The 16,909-nt window shown below is 32.1% G+C and overlaps 1 protein-coding gene across 1 annotated transcript in view; it reads right to left on the minus strand.

Moving 5' to 3' along the window:
* LOC102678924 (fibrillin-1-like) overlaps positions 1 to 16,909 on the minus strand; it is a 146,358-nt gene that overhangs the window by 3,155 nt on the left and 126,294 nt on the right. The window contains exons 17-21 of the mRNA XM_031508983.1: positions 13,960 to 14,074; positions 12,809 to 12,945; positions 5,755 to 5,894; positions 3,262 to 3,364; positions 1,970 to 1,995 (exon numbers count right to left, since the gene is read on the minus strand). Coding sequence (XP_031364843.1) covers positions 1,970 to 1,995; positions 3,262 to 3,364; positions 5,755 to 5,894; positions 12,809 to 12,945; positions 13,960 to 14,074 — 521 coding nt within the window. The remainder of the gene's footprint in view (positions 1 to 1,969; positions 1,996 to 3,261; positions 3,365 to 5,754; positions 5,895 to 12,808; positions 12,946 to 13,959; positions 14,075 to 16,909) is intronic.

A 16,909-nucleotide genomic window follows, 5' to 3' on the forward strand; every position in this document is an offset into this window, starting at 1 on the left:
AATAATTATTTTGCGGGGAAGAAGGAACGTTGCACGTTCTTGGAATTTAATTAAGATAAAAATTTTGCTTGCTCGAATCAACGCAAGCCGGAATATTAAAAAGAAAGGGGAGCAATAGAGGGAATCTTTCAATAATGATCAACGCTTTGTAAGGAAGATTTAATTATTTATAATTTAATTTTAAGATTGTTTAAAAACGCAAAATACAAAAGGAAACTTAAAATGTTTTATTTAATTAAAAACGAAGAGTTTGATGAATTATTTATTTAAAGATATATATAGTAACGTGTATTTCTAATCGAATTTTTCAAATGCAATTCGCGATTAATCATTTTATTAAATTATGTTATTTATTTTAAAAATTAAAAGTTAATTTTTTAAATACCATAGGAATTATGGTGCAGCTATCTTGCGAAGATAAATATTTCTTTGGTATTGTAAAATGTCAAAAGATTTCAATCCAAGACTTTATCCAGCTTCTAAGAATTTAATTCATTTTAATGCAAGTTGTAGTATTAAGTAACCGAGAAAGTTTCGTCATCTTTTACGGCGGAGAAAGAAACTACGAAAAGCATAGAAAATACATTTTATTCGTTAAAATAATTATTCTTATTTTTCTTGGACGGAGAAGATACAAGTAATTAATTTCAGAAAGTGAAAAATTCTTCTTCCTGTAGATAATTGGCCTATCTTAACAAAACTTACTCTAATAATCCAAATCGCGTATAGTAAAAATTAGAAATTTTAATTTTTTCTTTTTTCAAAAATACTTCTTGAATATCAATATAAGATAACAGGCAATTCGATTTGTTATTCTTGATTAAACTAACGAGTTACACTAGAAAGTATAATTTATATAAAAAATTAAAAAAAAAAAAATGAAAAGACGAATTATTCACGATTTTCAATCACCGAATATCTCTCGCGTTTACAACTATTTTCATTACAAGAAGCCATCGCTTCCCATGATGAAAACACGAGGCTGTGCTATAAACTTGTCTGTCAACTTGGCCAGAAAATCTCCTCCCGTAAATCACGCGATAAACTAAAATAAACGTAGGAAGCGCTTTGAAATTTTCTCGGGTGGAAATACTTGCGAACAACATCCCCCAACAACGATATCTCGGTATTTTTCCATCCACCGGAAGGGAAAAGACACACAAGTTGCGCGATAGATGCCGGATTTCCGTCGAGACCCATCCGTATTCGTCACCGTCGAATTATGCAACGCCAACGAATTTACGTGTTCCCTCCGCGAGGATTCGCGTATCCACCTCATTCTCGCTCGAATAAGTTTGCAATTTTTGCGAAGAAGTGGAAAAGAAAAGACGCCCACGTTTAAAATCTGAAATCTTGGCTCGGAACGAAATTTAAACTGAAACGTTTAAATCGTTGCTCGGATTTTGATATTAATAATTTCGAAACTGATTTGATAAATGATGAATGAAAAATCCAAAAGTAAATGTGCATAGAGGGATGAGATAAGCTAGAATATATTGTGATACGTGCTAGTTTATAGTTCTTTGTGCTTAAGGTGAGATAAAAATCTAAATACACGTAGCATTTATCTTGAAGAATCTCTTTCAATAAAGTCTTTTGCTTAGTAGAATATTTAAAACTGTATCATGCAGTAATTATAATTCAATATTTTTCACAAAATTGATATAAATCAAAGATATAATAAATAAATTTCCCAAAAAATTAAAGATTAATTTAAATCAGGAGTAAAAAAGAGAATACAAGTAATTTAACAAAAAGAATAATTTTATAGAAAAGCAAGCAATAGCATGGAGATGAGAAGCTTTCAGCATGCTTTGGGGGATGAGAAATGGCAATGGAATGAACAGAATAAAGTTATGTTTCTCGATGAAAGAGGAAGGATGAGTCTGGCCAGGATTTCATCGTATCAGAAAGCAATTCCGATTGTACGAAAGCCCTAGGAACGATTCCTTTTCTTTTTTTAACTCACCTCGGAATCTCGGCGATGCTCGGATTCTGAAAATGTACGGAGACACCAGATAAGTTGGATTAATCGTTTTCTATCACGGCCAATCGATGTTATCGAGGGACGAAATTCCATTCCCGACGAAGGGCATAATTCTTTCCCTTATCGTGAAGATTCGTCTATTAGACGGTTGGAAATTTTATGGAAGAGAATCATCTTCATTGAATCCATTAAGCCGGTGTAATTAGCTAGAGTAGATTAAAAGATCGACTGGCATCGTGGGAGATATTATCGATCGTGTGAAAAGAGAACTTTTGGTCAAAAGGAATGGATAATTTTCTCGTTGATATCTTGGGTATCTTTGATAATTATTATCTCGTTATTGAGAATAATTACTGTTTCTTTTTTTAATTTTTTTTAATTAGAATTTATACTGGCTGATATTGAGATTATTATTTCGAATTGATATAATTTTATACGTAGAGTATATTCACTTGTACACGATAAAAATATCAATAACTGATTAAACTTCCAATTGTTGATTACCATCGATTTTTTTTTTTTATACGTAAAATAAAACGATGCTTCGTGTTCAAATAAAAACAATCATTCCTCTTTATTTACAGAATTGGAATCAACTTCACAAATCCAAGTCAATTTTAATATAAAAGTTTCACTTTAATGAAAATATGAGTTGATCCAATAAAAACTAATGTTTCATTTTCTGCATTTATATACGGCTTCGTGTAATTTTAAAACTACCTGTAGGATTCACCAATTGTGCTTATATAATCGTGCATATATTTAAAGACAAAGCAAATAATAATATTCGCACGTTTTGTCAGAATGAAAAGTCTCTGCGATTTAAATCTGTCCGCGACACGGTTAATCTGATTCCGTCTAAAATTTCATATATAAACATCTAAATTTTTAACAACGTTAACTTCAAACATTCTTTTAATAGAAAATTTAAATCAATCCTATCTTATATAATTAATTTTCCACGAAAGTTCTCTTTAACCATCGATTAAATCTGTATTGGCCATTTGATATACGAAAGCTACGTTTATTTCCCAACAGCTTCCAACAATGCGTGCAATGCAAACACGCACAAACGTTTACGTGCACGAAGTCGCATCCAACCTTTCTAACAAACTGTAAACCAGGATCCTTCCACCAACGTTCACGATATAACAGGCAATCGTCGCGTCCAGCTAACAGGGTCCACCCCACAATTTACCAGCGAAAATATTCTACTTGGTAGCTCGATATCATCGATTGCCCGGCCCCCAACGTGGCGCGTTACATAAATTTACCTCGTACGTGTATCGAGAAATGGCATTCGGCTCGATTTCCGGCTGCATCGGAAGCGATGTAGCGCACGTTGTGAATGCCGGGGTACATCAGTTGTCCGGGTTCCTGGGATGGGAATATACGCGAGTTAACTTTCGATGGAAGTCGAATCTCGAATCCACGCAGGGATCGAAATATGTATGTAATATCTGGTTTTGGGTATACTCGAGATATCGTCCCTCGAATTATTATCTGAAGAGGCGAACCGAATTTCCGTTTCGATAAACTTGCCCTGAAACGACCAGATTCCCCTTCCTCCTCGAATTATAGAATTCTTGGACGATTCTTCTCTTTCGATTATTAATTTGTAATCTCTCTGTTCACTTCTCTTCTCTTCTCTTCTTTTTTCTTCTTATTGTTTCTTTTCGATCGATTTTCGTTCATGATGAATCAATCTCTAGGGTTCGTTGGAAGGATTAGGGTGTATTTTCGAGGGGGGAAAGTTGAAATATCTTAGCTGGTATAATTTTGGAAAGTAATTGGGAAAAAGAGAGAAATTGCTATATATTTAGAAATAGTATTATTATAATAACGGATTGATTCAGAAAATGTAAGTTTAAATTTATTGTCGTGTAAGAATTAGAAAATGTGATCATTGAAAGAAAAATTTGATTAGAATTAAATGAAATTTAATTATATTATAGGAAGAATATATTAAAAGAGATCTTTTTCGAATGAATGGAGATAGATCATTGATAGAAAGATAATTAAAATAATTCCCAATTTGTATTTAATATTATCAAAAGATGATTTAATTTGAAAGATAGCAACGAGAGCAAATTGATGACAAGAAATTATATAACTATGGTAGAATTAAGACAATAAGAAATATCGAGCTACTTTTTCAACAAGTTCTGGCGGACATCGATTAATTAACGGGTTAATCAATTTTTCTCGTTACCGTCACGGTAATTCAGAAAGAGCAAGTTCAATTCCAACAATTCCAATCGTTATTGATTTTTTGAACGCAATAAGAAACTTTATCCGTATAAATTAATATTAACCAATTTAATTTAATCATTTATATCCTCGTTCAAAAGAATTTATAAATACAAATACCACAAGATTCATTCACGTACAAAAATATTATATATATTCACTTACCATCCACTTATTCCTCTTCATCGTTTCCAATACCATCTTTTTCCTTTCATTTCCCTCCTCCGGATATATCCTCCATTTTTTCCAATCTCTACACCACCACACTCACCTTCCACCCCGTTTAGAGGCAGCTTTAATCGACTTAACTTAGCAATTTGTCCGCGCACACCGGAACGTTGCGTTTATTAACCGCGTAGGAGGAAGCTCGCCAATTATCGCACGTCCGACCAATTCGCGAGCACGTTATCGCGTTATAAACCCAACGATCGCGGTGTCGTTCACCTGCTTGACACGTGCTCCAAACCGTCACTAATTGCCATCGACCTCAAACTTTCCCAACTGTGCACCACGGAATACAAACGGAAAGTAAATATCGAACGAAACGAGGATAAACTGGTTGACGAGTAAATAAACAAAAAGAAAGAAAGAAAGAAACGAAAATTGAATAAAGTTGATCTTTCAACGTCTCCACCATTTCACTTTCCAACTCTTAATTAAGGCAATTAACAATTTGCACTTGAATCGATGGAAAGTAAAATCAAAAAAAGATTGTGCAATGAGATTAATTTGCAACAACATTTATAAGTAAAGAGCAATTTAAAATATAAATGTTACTCAATATATATATATGAAAAGTATATTAATCTATTTAATGAAAAGAATTAGAAACAAGCAAAGGTTCTCTTATTTTAAAGAGATTACTTTTTATAAAGTACATATTATAGAATATTTATATCTATTATATCAAATTTTTATTGAAATATAACATGGATATCTGAATAATTTTCAGGTCATCAAATCATCAATTAATCTCAAAATATTTTTTCCTATCTATAAAATCCTAAAAAAGAAATCTACAAACCTTTACATTACGATGACAAATCTTTACAATATTCCTAACATAATACATAAGATTAATTTCCACGTAAAACCTATCTTCGTTCCTTCCTCTAACTTTGAATTGTTAATTCCTGGAGTGAAAAAAATCTTCAAGTGCAAAGAGTTAATGATAGAAGAAAATTACTACATCAGCCATAGATAGATAACCGCAAGATTGGTGAGTTTGATCGTTAAGGGAGAAAGTTTTAATAAATCCAAGAGAAAAAGCGAGTTGGGGGAAGGAAAGAGAAATGGGGTGAAGATTCTTATCCCTTGGGAGATCGTGCGAAAGGAGGGGGGAGAGGGAGAGAAGGGGGCGGAAATAAAGGAAGAAATAAAAGGAGGGGAAGGGATGGTCGTCACCTTCTCGAGATCAAACAACGGGAGGAGAAATTTTCGAGGGGAAATTTTCGAGGGAAGGGTTGGAAATGGAGACAGCGGGGATTATTCGGCCGAATTCAATGTCGTTTGCTCACCCTCGTTTTGTAGACCCGTTCGACGCCGACGTTGTCGGTGAACGTTGGCTCCTGCCAGAATATTAAACGATTCCGCTCGCCAGGGCTTAGCCGCACTTCAAAGGATGTCGGGCACGTCGAAACTTTTGGATTCTCAGTATCTGTGAATGGTAATATAATCATTCATCGATATGGTAAACAAATTTTTAGGGGTTGCAAGGGGTTATGTTGAACACGGAGATTGAGGAGAGGGATGGTTTTTGGAGGAGGTCTTCATTTTTGAGATTCAAATTGATTAATTTGTGAATTCTTTTTGAATCCTTTGTGAATGTATATAACATCAGTCAGTTAGTAAATAAATTTTTCTATTCTAGATATTGTAAAGTTTCATCTTTTGGAATTTAAAATTATGATTTAAATAATCAAGATTGTCGTGCGTGTATAAAAAGATTTAAACAAAAATAATTCTGTAAAATTTCGTTGGAATAAATATATTAATTTCTATATTAACGTAAGAAGATAATTAAAATATTTTCTTAGAATTTTTAGAGCTTGATTTTCGTGAAAAATTCTTAATCTTTCTTTTATACTTTGCCGTTCAATCTTTTCTTTCCCTTTTCTTTTTCATTAACCGTTATAATCATCTCTTTTCCTTTTTTTTTTCATTAAAATTTTATCTTGAAAAAGATTTTCACTTAAAATGTTATTAAAAGATGATATTTGAAAAGATTATTTAATTATTTACTTATTGTGTCCGATCAAATCAATATCAAAAGATATTCATCAAGTTGTAATAAATTCAATGCACTTCGTTTCTTATACATTACAATTAATTATCGTCATATTTTTACCGTATATTTTATTAAATTAATGTATAATTCTCTTATGTATGAAGTTAAAAATAACAACAATAATTTAACTCGGTGTTTATTAAGCTAATTACCAAAACTGGATATAATAAATTACCGATACGTTCAATTATATATTAAACAAACATTAATAAATCAAGCGTTATAAAATATATTCCAATAAATAATAATTATTTGTACAATTGATCGAAATTTTCTACCATTCTTCTATCAATTTATTATTTTTAATTTTGAAACATTCTTCTTTTTATCTAATTTTCTTCTATTCCTTTCTTCTACTTATTACTCATTGTAAAAATTTATTTGGCTTATGATAATTTTAATTTCTCTTTTGAATTAAAATTTCTCAAGATATAACTTATCTTCTTAATTTAACAACAATATTGTAATTTTTTCCAGGTCATATTAGACATTTTCACGCCACGCCATTCTAACCGGTTAGCGCCACTTTAATCGTAATTAGTCCACCCAAAAGGATATAATGAAATCGTAGGATCAAGCAATTAACAATCACTGTGCCCAAGGATCAACACCTATTTCGCGTAATTGCATATCGAACAGAATCCATCCTCTGACCGCCATCGTCGTCCCACCTCCCTCCATCCACCCTGTCCACCCTGTGAACTCGCTCCAAGGGAGTTTCGCGAACTTTAGGAATGAGTAATTAAGCGAGACTCCCTACAAGTGCACTCGCTGCGCCAGACCGAACTTCCCACCATCGGTATCGATGCCTCGATTCGAAAACGGGATCGAGGCCGATTTCGTTCCAACGACCTTTTGAAAAAGTTTCCCCTTTATCAGGAAATCGATCGTTCCCCTCCATCCCACCACCCTGCTCTCCACCCTCCCCTTTTTCTTCCCTCGTTTTTCCACCGATCTCCACCAACCCTCCTCCACTCCAACTCGTTCCACCCCCTTCTTCTCGCTGTCCTCTTCCTCCTCGTAGATTGGATCGCGGCTTTGTCCGATTTCTTCGTTAATGCCCTTCGATCGGTGGACGATCCATCGGTGAATTGGTGCACGTTTCTTTCCTCCTCTTCGAGCAAACGTTTCCTCCATCCTTAATCGGCGGCTCGTAGTTTTGCGCAGGTTCGTGAACTTTTACCAAAGGGTGGAAATGATAGGTTGGGTTATGCGTGTACTTGTGCAAGTGTACACAAGGAGGGAAGTGGAAGAGAGAGAGAGAATGGGAAAGGGGAGAATTAATTGTACGAATTTGAAAGTTTCGTTCTGTCTGATAAGGGGATGAGTTTTTCCTCGCCGGTGTAGCGAAGAGAGAAGCGAAGGAGAGTTTCAATTTTTATTACGTTAATTCAGCGTGTTTGCCGTTGTTTGGCGTGCTGTTGTTCGGTTGTAACTACCGAAGTTTCAACTTTACAACTTTTCAACATGGTAGAAATGGGGGATTATGCAAATTCCGATTCTTGAAGTTTACTTTTATTTTCTCTCAAACATTTTGAATATTAATAGAATCTTAATTTATGATTCTATTTAAAAAAAAGTAATGGAAAAGTTGTGGTGATCATTGAAAACTCGTATAATTTTCTGAGTAATAATAATAATAAGACAATAATGGTCTTACTTATCCCATCTTCTTTCTCATTCAACGTTATCCTTTATTATTGAGATATTATCGTAGAATATCTTCAATTTTAAAAATCAATCGCAATATTTGTATCGAAAATTATTGATTTAGCAAATATTCCTTAGTTCGCAAGAATGCATATAATTGCAGTGTTTCCATCTTCGAAATCGACGAATCGATCCTTTAAGCGCTATTCTTCAAATTGTTTTCCGTGTAATTCGTCCCGAGGGAGAAGTCGCTTCCTTTCAGGAACAGCAATCAGGAACGATGAAACGGAAGTTTGCCGGTGACAGGGCGGGCAAAGATTCCGCCATCATCGGCGATTCGAATATCATGAAGAAATGAAGCGAGCAAGCAGAAAGGGCAGCTCTTACAATGGCAATGTCGATTTTTGCGGTTTCACAGAGCTCTCTCGTGTAATTCACGACCGATGAATTGAACTGTGCACGGGAAAAATATGAAACGATTGCTCTTGGATTTCGTCTCTTTTGTTGAATTATCTTTCGGCGAGAAAAAAATTCTCTATGATGAAATAAAAATGAAAATTTAACCCGTAAAAAATCCAAGTTGGAAAAATTATTTTTATTTTCATTTGGCAGATTATTTTGGAAATTTACTTCTCGTGAAAAGTCACGTAATATTCGTGTACAATTTTTATTTAATTCGCCAGATTATATATTTTATTTTTTAAATTCAATCAGTAGTTGATTAGTTATTAAAATGTATAATTATTTGTTAACTAATTATTGATTATTGATATTACATTTTACACAAATATTATATTCGATTGTCCAAAAATTATGAAATTAAAAAGCTTTTGATTAACTTCACATTAAACTCGAATCAGTCAATTAAATTTGGAATCTTTAATATATCAATAATAAGATTGTTTTAAACAATATTGTTTCTCGTGTAATTTATATATTAAAACTCGATTCTTATTGATTCAAATATCAATAAGAATTTGTGTACTTAAGACATTATTTGTTTTCCAATTTTTAAAATAAAAAATTGAAAATAAACTTCTCCATTAAATAACATAATTCGATTTAAATTCCAAATAAAAATCCACTCGGTATCAAAAATACAAAGAACCCGAATACAATTAATTCCACTCTATTGAGAAAATAATAATAAAAAAAAAAAAAAAGAAGAACAGACAATAACAAATCACGTTCGACAAAAAGATATCGTATAAGATATCGTAGAAAACGTAATATCACGTAAACGTACATAAATCTGATAAAATGAACGCACAAGATAAGCCTCGTGAGAGGTAGGGCACAGTTAGAGGCCTGACATTAATAATAGAGACGTTATATTGAACGATCAGGATGAAGAATTATGGGACACGTTTGGTGCACCTCTGAAAGCCAGGTTACGAAAAATCCTTAGAAACAAAGGGACCACGTGAGAAAGTCTGTTCACGAGATGATATGTGATCGACCGTTTTTGATTTCTTTCTTTGCGCGAACTTCGCTTTAGGCTAAGGCTTAAGCCACTATTCGCTGGTTAAGCAACGTAAATCATACAACACCCGAGATCAAATATAATACCGCAAAATAACGTTTCTATTCGAACTGTCGGCGGCCACAGCCATTTATTTCTCTGCGTTACGCGATATAGTGCCGACTGGCCTATGAAACGTGATTACATCCATCGAAAACTCTATCGATTCTCGGTTTGCAAGTTGAGTTTTGTTGTATGGTATTCTCTCTCTTTTTTTTAATTTTTTGCTAGTTCAATGACTATCTTGATCGATAAAATCGTTTTGCGCATTTTGATCGAAATGGTGCTCTCTGTGTAATAATGTTTTGTGTATCCATTGGGTATTATATGTATTTGTGGTGGACGGATTGTATCGCGTAATGAAGGAATTCTGTAATATTTGATATTTGAATATGCGAAATATGGAAGATTTAGAAATGTGTTGGTTTTGGAAATTATTATCTATTAGAATTTGTTATTATTAACGATAACTCTTCATTGCTGAATATTTCTTTTATCAAAATTTCACGAGATATATTTTTCAATTGATATATATGGGTAACAATAATTTATATGTATAAACGATATTATCTTTAAAAAAGTTTTACATTACATTTTACCAACACATTTTATAATTTAAACAAGAATTTATTAGAAGATGGAAAATGAGAAATAGATATCCACAATGTAAGTTTATTGTATGTATTAAATTATCATAAAATGGAGACATGCTTTTTTAAGTTAGCATAAAAACTATACTATGTATAAAGTTTTATGATTTTTAAACTCAAAGGATCTGAAGTTTTGCATTTTATCAATTTTTCTTTGACCATTTTCCTTTTACTTCCAGCATTTTTAATCTTTTTTTTTTTTACTATAGTATGTTTATTATTGGTTTTCAAATAAGTTTCCATTTCCAAATAATTTTTCTTCAAGTTCATTACTGCTATTCATATTATTAATAATTACAAAAATTCCATTTCTAGCTTGTTATTAAATGGCATTTTCATAAATTATATTTCATTTTTTTTTACCAATTAATTTCTTGATCATATGCAAGTAATATATTTATGAAATGAAAAAAAATCTTTATTTTTCTTTATATTTAATATATCAAAAAATTCCAAACTCGATTAGGCAACAATAAATACATTTTTCAAGTTATTCTTTTAAATTAAATTCTTCAATTATTTATTATATATTTTAATTTTAAAATATATAGAAAAAAATTAATAGATACGTGCACTTTAATTATTTTTATTTTTGTGTTTTGTTCAATAATTCAAATAGAAATTTACAACTTTTTCAATGATATTCTATGATATCTACTATTATTATTATAAAAAATAAAAAGAATGACAAAAATAAAAGTAGATAAAGTCGGTAAAAAATAGAATAGCAACAATAGAAGCGGTGAAATAACATTTTCATGGTGTGAAAAACTCTTTTTTTTTATCGATATCTCGATGACCTCAATGGGAAAGAAACGGGAGAAATAGAGCTACAGGTAACGTGGACTACATGTATTTATGTGACGTTGCTACCGGAAACCGTCGCAGTCCTCTGGAGAACGTTTTTCCATCGAGTGCTATTGCGTACTCACGGAAACCAATGAAACAATGACGTTACAATGAATTTAATGCGACTACGTTTCGTGAAACGAATTGGTTAACTAACTCGAAAATCGATTTTGAATCGAAAATTTGTTGCTTTGAAATTTTTTAAAGTTTGGAAAAAATAGCAAGGGAAAAATAGTTGCAGCAATCTTTATAATTATTTTAATAATTATTGTTGATAAAAATTATATTTTAAATCTTTGAAATTTGATGTTGTGTATTTAATTATGTAAACGATTATGTAAACCTTCTGCACTCATTAAAAATTTTACGCCTAACAATTTAGAATACTAACAATAATGACTTATAGAAATCCATATATTAGCAACGTGTAGCACAAGCAAGTCTCTTAATCGTATGGAATTAAGATTGCAACGCCTAACACGAATCTCTCATGACACGAAAGTTGCATAAATTCGAATCGAAACGACATTGTTAATTCTCTGATCACTGATACGTGAAATAGGATTTAAATCGCGAAATTCCTGCCAGCTTGCCATTAAATTATTCTCGTAAGTGGCAATTCTCGAATTTTCTATCACATGGATCGAACATGCGCCATAATTTGATATCGATATTTCCATGTTCGTATATTTATGTTATTATAGTTTGCATGTTTTGTAAATACTTAAATCTGTATGCTTTTTAAGAAATTTATGTAAGAATCTTGTGCAAGATTTAAATATTAAATATCATGAATGAATTTAAAAGTAGTAACGAATATGTAAGATCCTTTTTCCATAACAAAAGCAGTAAAAAGTAAAATTATTATTTGCAAAAGATAAAAATGTTTCTGCCACAACATTTGTAATTTCCAAACGTAATTCGAACTTGGATTGAAGTTTTCATAATTAAACTTTTAAACTTTACCTCAAGATTCTTGCCAGCATCATTTTTTCCTTTTTTTGTTTGCTTTTTGTGAAGGAAAATAAGATCATATATTTTAAATTTTACTATTATTATTATTAACTAAATAATGAAATATTAAACAATAATTAGACATATAGAAATATTTATTGAATGGAAAATTTCTGCCAGAGATAAGATAATCTTATATTTCTTGAAATTTTTAAGAAAATTGAAATTTTGTCAAATCATGTTTTGATATAGCTCTAAATTAATTTTTTGTTTGTATTAATACTTTTCTTATGTTAATACTTTATTAAAAACTACTTAAAAAAGTGAACAATATTCACACATTATGTTTCATTGAATTTTTATATTATAAACATATAATTTTAAATTTCAATTAATTATATATGTATATTATATATATAATTATAAAATTATCAGTATATATTATAGAAATTTTCGATGATAGATTTATTCGAAAACCTAGTTTCCTATAGAAGAACTTGCATTTTCAATTTATCTTTTACATTCCCCCTCTTCTTGCTCCATATTTACACACACAATCGCAAACGAGGCCTATGTCTACATATAACATATATCCACTAATTTCCTCATAAATCGATACATTTACGATCAACAATCACGCTATATTTACAAATACTCACCTCGAACACGGATCACTATCCTGCACGTACTAGTATAATTCGAAACGGGCGACCATGCTGTGAAAGTGACGACCGTCGTACCTGCTGGTAAATCCGCTTGCAATTGCTTAGCCCATGATGGCGAAGCGTCCACGTACCTGTAATACAATCAAGTCGTCCATTAATCCATTGATCGTAGAATCCACACTTGTCACGTACGCACAAATTTGTTGAGATCACGATCTATCTGCCAAAGGATACGAGATTGATCGACGACCAATTAACATACGTACGAATATGAATCCATATTGCATTTTACTGTCCCTAAGACGATTGACGCGCCACGTCGCGGATGATTTCTCTATCATGCCGCGTAAAAGCGTTTACAACGCTCGACTGAATAAATAGAGATGTGAATACAAATACCGGAGCAAAGACGTGTATACGGTCTTGGAAGGAAGCCCCTAAGCTCGTTTGGAATTCCTATTGTGCGCTGCAGAAGGCTTGCGAGCAGTTCCCGTTGCGACATAAGATAAACCATTCTATTGTGGTGACATATTGCAACGGAGAGATTCGCGAAAAGAAATTAATTTCGTCCCGTCGTGCGAGACTTTACGACGAATGGCAGTGATACTTCGAATGTTTAATGTGTTAATTAATCTGAAGCGACGGAGTCGAGATAAGTAAGTACGTAAGTTAGGTTAAGTTAGGTTGTGGGAATGATGTTAACATTAGTTTGAATGTTTGAGTTGGAGATTGAAGAGATTGAAACGATTTAATTGATTAATTAGCTTCTATTTTTCTCTAAATAATTATTGTAAATTATTCTAAATAGTCATTGCAAATTATAAAACTGTAGGACATTTGGATATAACTTATTAATCGATAATATTTTTTTGTATGTATCTATTTTTCTCATTATCTATTCCATAAAAGAAATGTTATTATTAAAAATAAAACTGAAAAATCATGATATTCTAACTAGCATTTCCTGAACAACATAACTACATTTTCACATATTACGTCATCACACGTATCGCAACTTAACCTAGTTTCTAACCTAAACCACCTTACCGAACTCACTATCGACGAATTATGACATTCAACTTACGTTACCTGGAGAAACAACGTTAGTCATCGTAATAACATCGACACAGTGTTTTGATAAATACCTCCACCAGTTCATGTTGGACTTGGGCTGAGGGAAAGAGACGCGTATCGTGTTCTGCCTTGCGGGTAGTTCCACGTCCATGTCTCGGGGACACCTGACGAACGGTCGTGGCATGTCTGAAGCAACAAAGCCTGTTATTAAACATGCGGTTTTCCGTGAAACGTTCACCTTACAGTTGATAACCGGTAGCCATGCACAAAATAACTTGATTGTTCTACTGGATGCATATTTCGCGAACGGATAAAATTATTACGTATTGCGCGAAATAATTTCTCGAACTCGAACTCGAACGATAATCGAATTATCGACTCGGTTTCGATTGCTCGAAGGGATCGATTATTTGCGGTAAACTGTTCCCTTCGATCGACTTCTTACGACTCTCTTACTAATTTACGCGTTTAATTGTTTGTTGCAGTTCTATTCGTAATTATTTGCCAACGTAAAAGGTATTTCTGCTGCTATTAATTGCCGTCAGCCTCTTTCTATGCATACGAAATAAGCGCCGAGAGCACCTCGTGACAAATGGTGTGGAAAGCAAACGTTTCCACAAGTTGACTCTCTCGTCAAACTGGTGAAATATGTTTGGTTTCGATGGTAATATTCCTATTGATTGACAGTTAATTCGTGTGTTTGATTTTCGTAAATGAGATTGAGAATTTGATGTCTGTAATTGTTTGGATCTAATAAAGATGAATATTTTTGTTAATAAAATTGTTATTTGAGATTGAATTGGATTTACATTATTATGTAAATGTAATTATTACATTATTATATAATGTACACTTATTTATATTATTTACTATATTGTTAATACTTTGTTTCATTCAAAATTATTATTTTCTATACTTGTTTTCTATTTCTAATAAAAATGGAGAAATATTTCAGATATTGATAATAAATTATTAAAATATTCATAAAATAAATTTTTTCCAACTTTTACAAATTGATTATAATAACAATTAATAACAAATATGTTATATACAAATAGAATTAAAAATTTAAAGATTCCTAATCCTTGATGAGAGAGAGGGGTTTGATAATCTTATCAAAGATAGAGAAGTCAGTAGAAAGTCGAGGTTCTCAGACTCCAAACTAATTCATGGATTACACTGTCTCAGAGTCAGGAATGTCATCTGAACTTTCAATTGATTTAAAGAGAATCTCAGGATCCCAAAATCAGTGAATATCTGGTTTACTTTTTTAAAAATAGAAATGTTGAGAAATTCTTCATACATAGATTAATTTGGGATGAGTTTTTCTGAAGTCAACAATCTGAAAATTTTCAATTTTTTGAATTAATTCTATACAAATCATCTCAGTAGTAATTTTACAATCAGAAGTATCTTAAATTTCTTAATTAATTCAGAGAAAATTCAAAGAAATTGATCTTGAATTAGAAGATAATTGAATAGAAATAGAGTAGAAATAGTTGAATTCTAGAATTTTATTAAAAATTAAGAATCGAGGTCTTTGAATTTACAATCTGAAAAGGATTCTATAAATCTAGATATTTTTGACTTGATTTAGAATGCATCTTACGATACGTGGGATGGAAATGAGGTTCTTGAACTCTCAACTAACGTCTCTCTCTCTTTCTCTCTCTAACATCTAAAGTGAAGTTTCATAACTCTCGTATGATCTCCAGTGAATTGAATACTTTTGGGTATCATGAAAGTTTCGTGTGTGAGATATTATGGATTTTGAATCATGGATTGAAGTATTGAAGTTGGCGATCCCATGACACTTGAATTTTCTATGTGAATATTATCTCGAGATTGAGATTATGAAATTTTCAACTCTATCCTCATGCTATCATGTTGCTCTATACATACACTACTATATATTCCTGATAAATAATAGTGATATATAATGATATATATGATATATAAAGCGTATCATATGCAATTACATATTCTCCAAATATGAATTATTATTATATATACAAAATTCCAATGTTATTCAAATTTTTCCATCGGCATTTCATCTTATCACGTAAAACATTGAAAATAATAAAAATAAAAATAAAAATAATCTTCGTTTCTAAAGATAATATAACCAAAGCTATCTTAATTGTTGCGAAATTCTTCAAACAAATGATTGTATACCTCGATAGCCGGCAATAAATTCTGTCTGTATCAGACACAGAAAAAAAAAAGGGGGAGAGAAAACTAGTCAACCGATAGAGCAGAACTATAGAGACGGCGAAATTTCATTGCTGTTACGCGGAACAAAGCGGCATGGAAATCAGTGAAGAGAAGAATAGGCGACCAAGAGAAAGGGAAAACGAACCGACTGAAAATAACACAAGGGAGTGGAGGAAATGAAATGTAAAAAAAACTGAAACGCGTCTCTCTGCAAGCTCGTTAAGCCATGGCGTTAACGTATAGCGTCGTTAGCGACCGGCCTTTACGCCGGAACTTCCTATTATTAAAAGCTGTTTAGAGCGGCCGCGTGACTAATTAAATGCGCCGCCAGGATTTTCGTTGGTAAATAATTGCCGCTGACGGTGATCTTTCTTCCTGATCGTTCGTGAAAGCCATCTGCGAGCCGGCTACTGGATCTCCAAAGTTTCCACCACCATTTTGCCATTCGTTTCGGAAAATTAGACGTACAAATCCTCTGGTTGTAATTTCGTGTTCTCGACAGGAGAGCTGGTAAAATGCTACGAATGCCAGGTTTGTGGTTACTTGGATAAATTATTGGAATTTATAACAAATAAAAAGATAAGAGTTCGTTGGTTAACATTGACTTACAAAACAAGTTGTAACTTGGTCGGTTTTGAAGATACAATGAAATTTATAAGGCATCTGTAAAAAAAGGAACGTAGAATCTAATTAAATTTATTCAAAAAGAGCCTGAATATAGTCAATAGTACAATTGTTATATTTTATATTTATTTTTCTATATTATTTTTTGCATTATATATATATATATATATATATATATATATA

This window comes from Apis dorsata, unplaced genomic scaffold, assembly GCF_000469605.1.
Source record: "Apis dorsata unplaced genomic scaffold, Apis dorsata 1.3 scaffold_117, whole genome shotgun sequence".
Classification (NCBI taxonomy): Eukaryota; Metazoa; Arthropoda; class Insecta; order Hymenoptera; family Apidae; genus Apis; species Apis dorsata.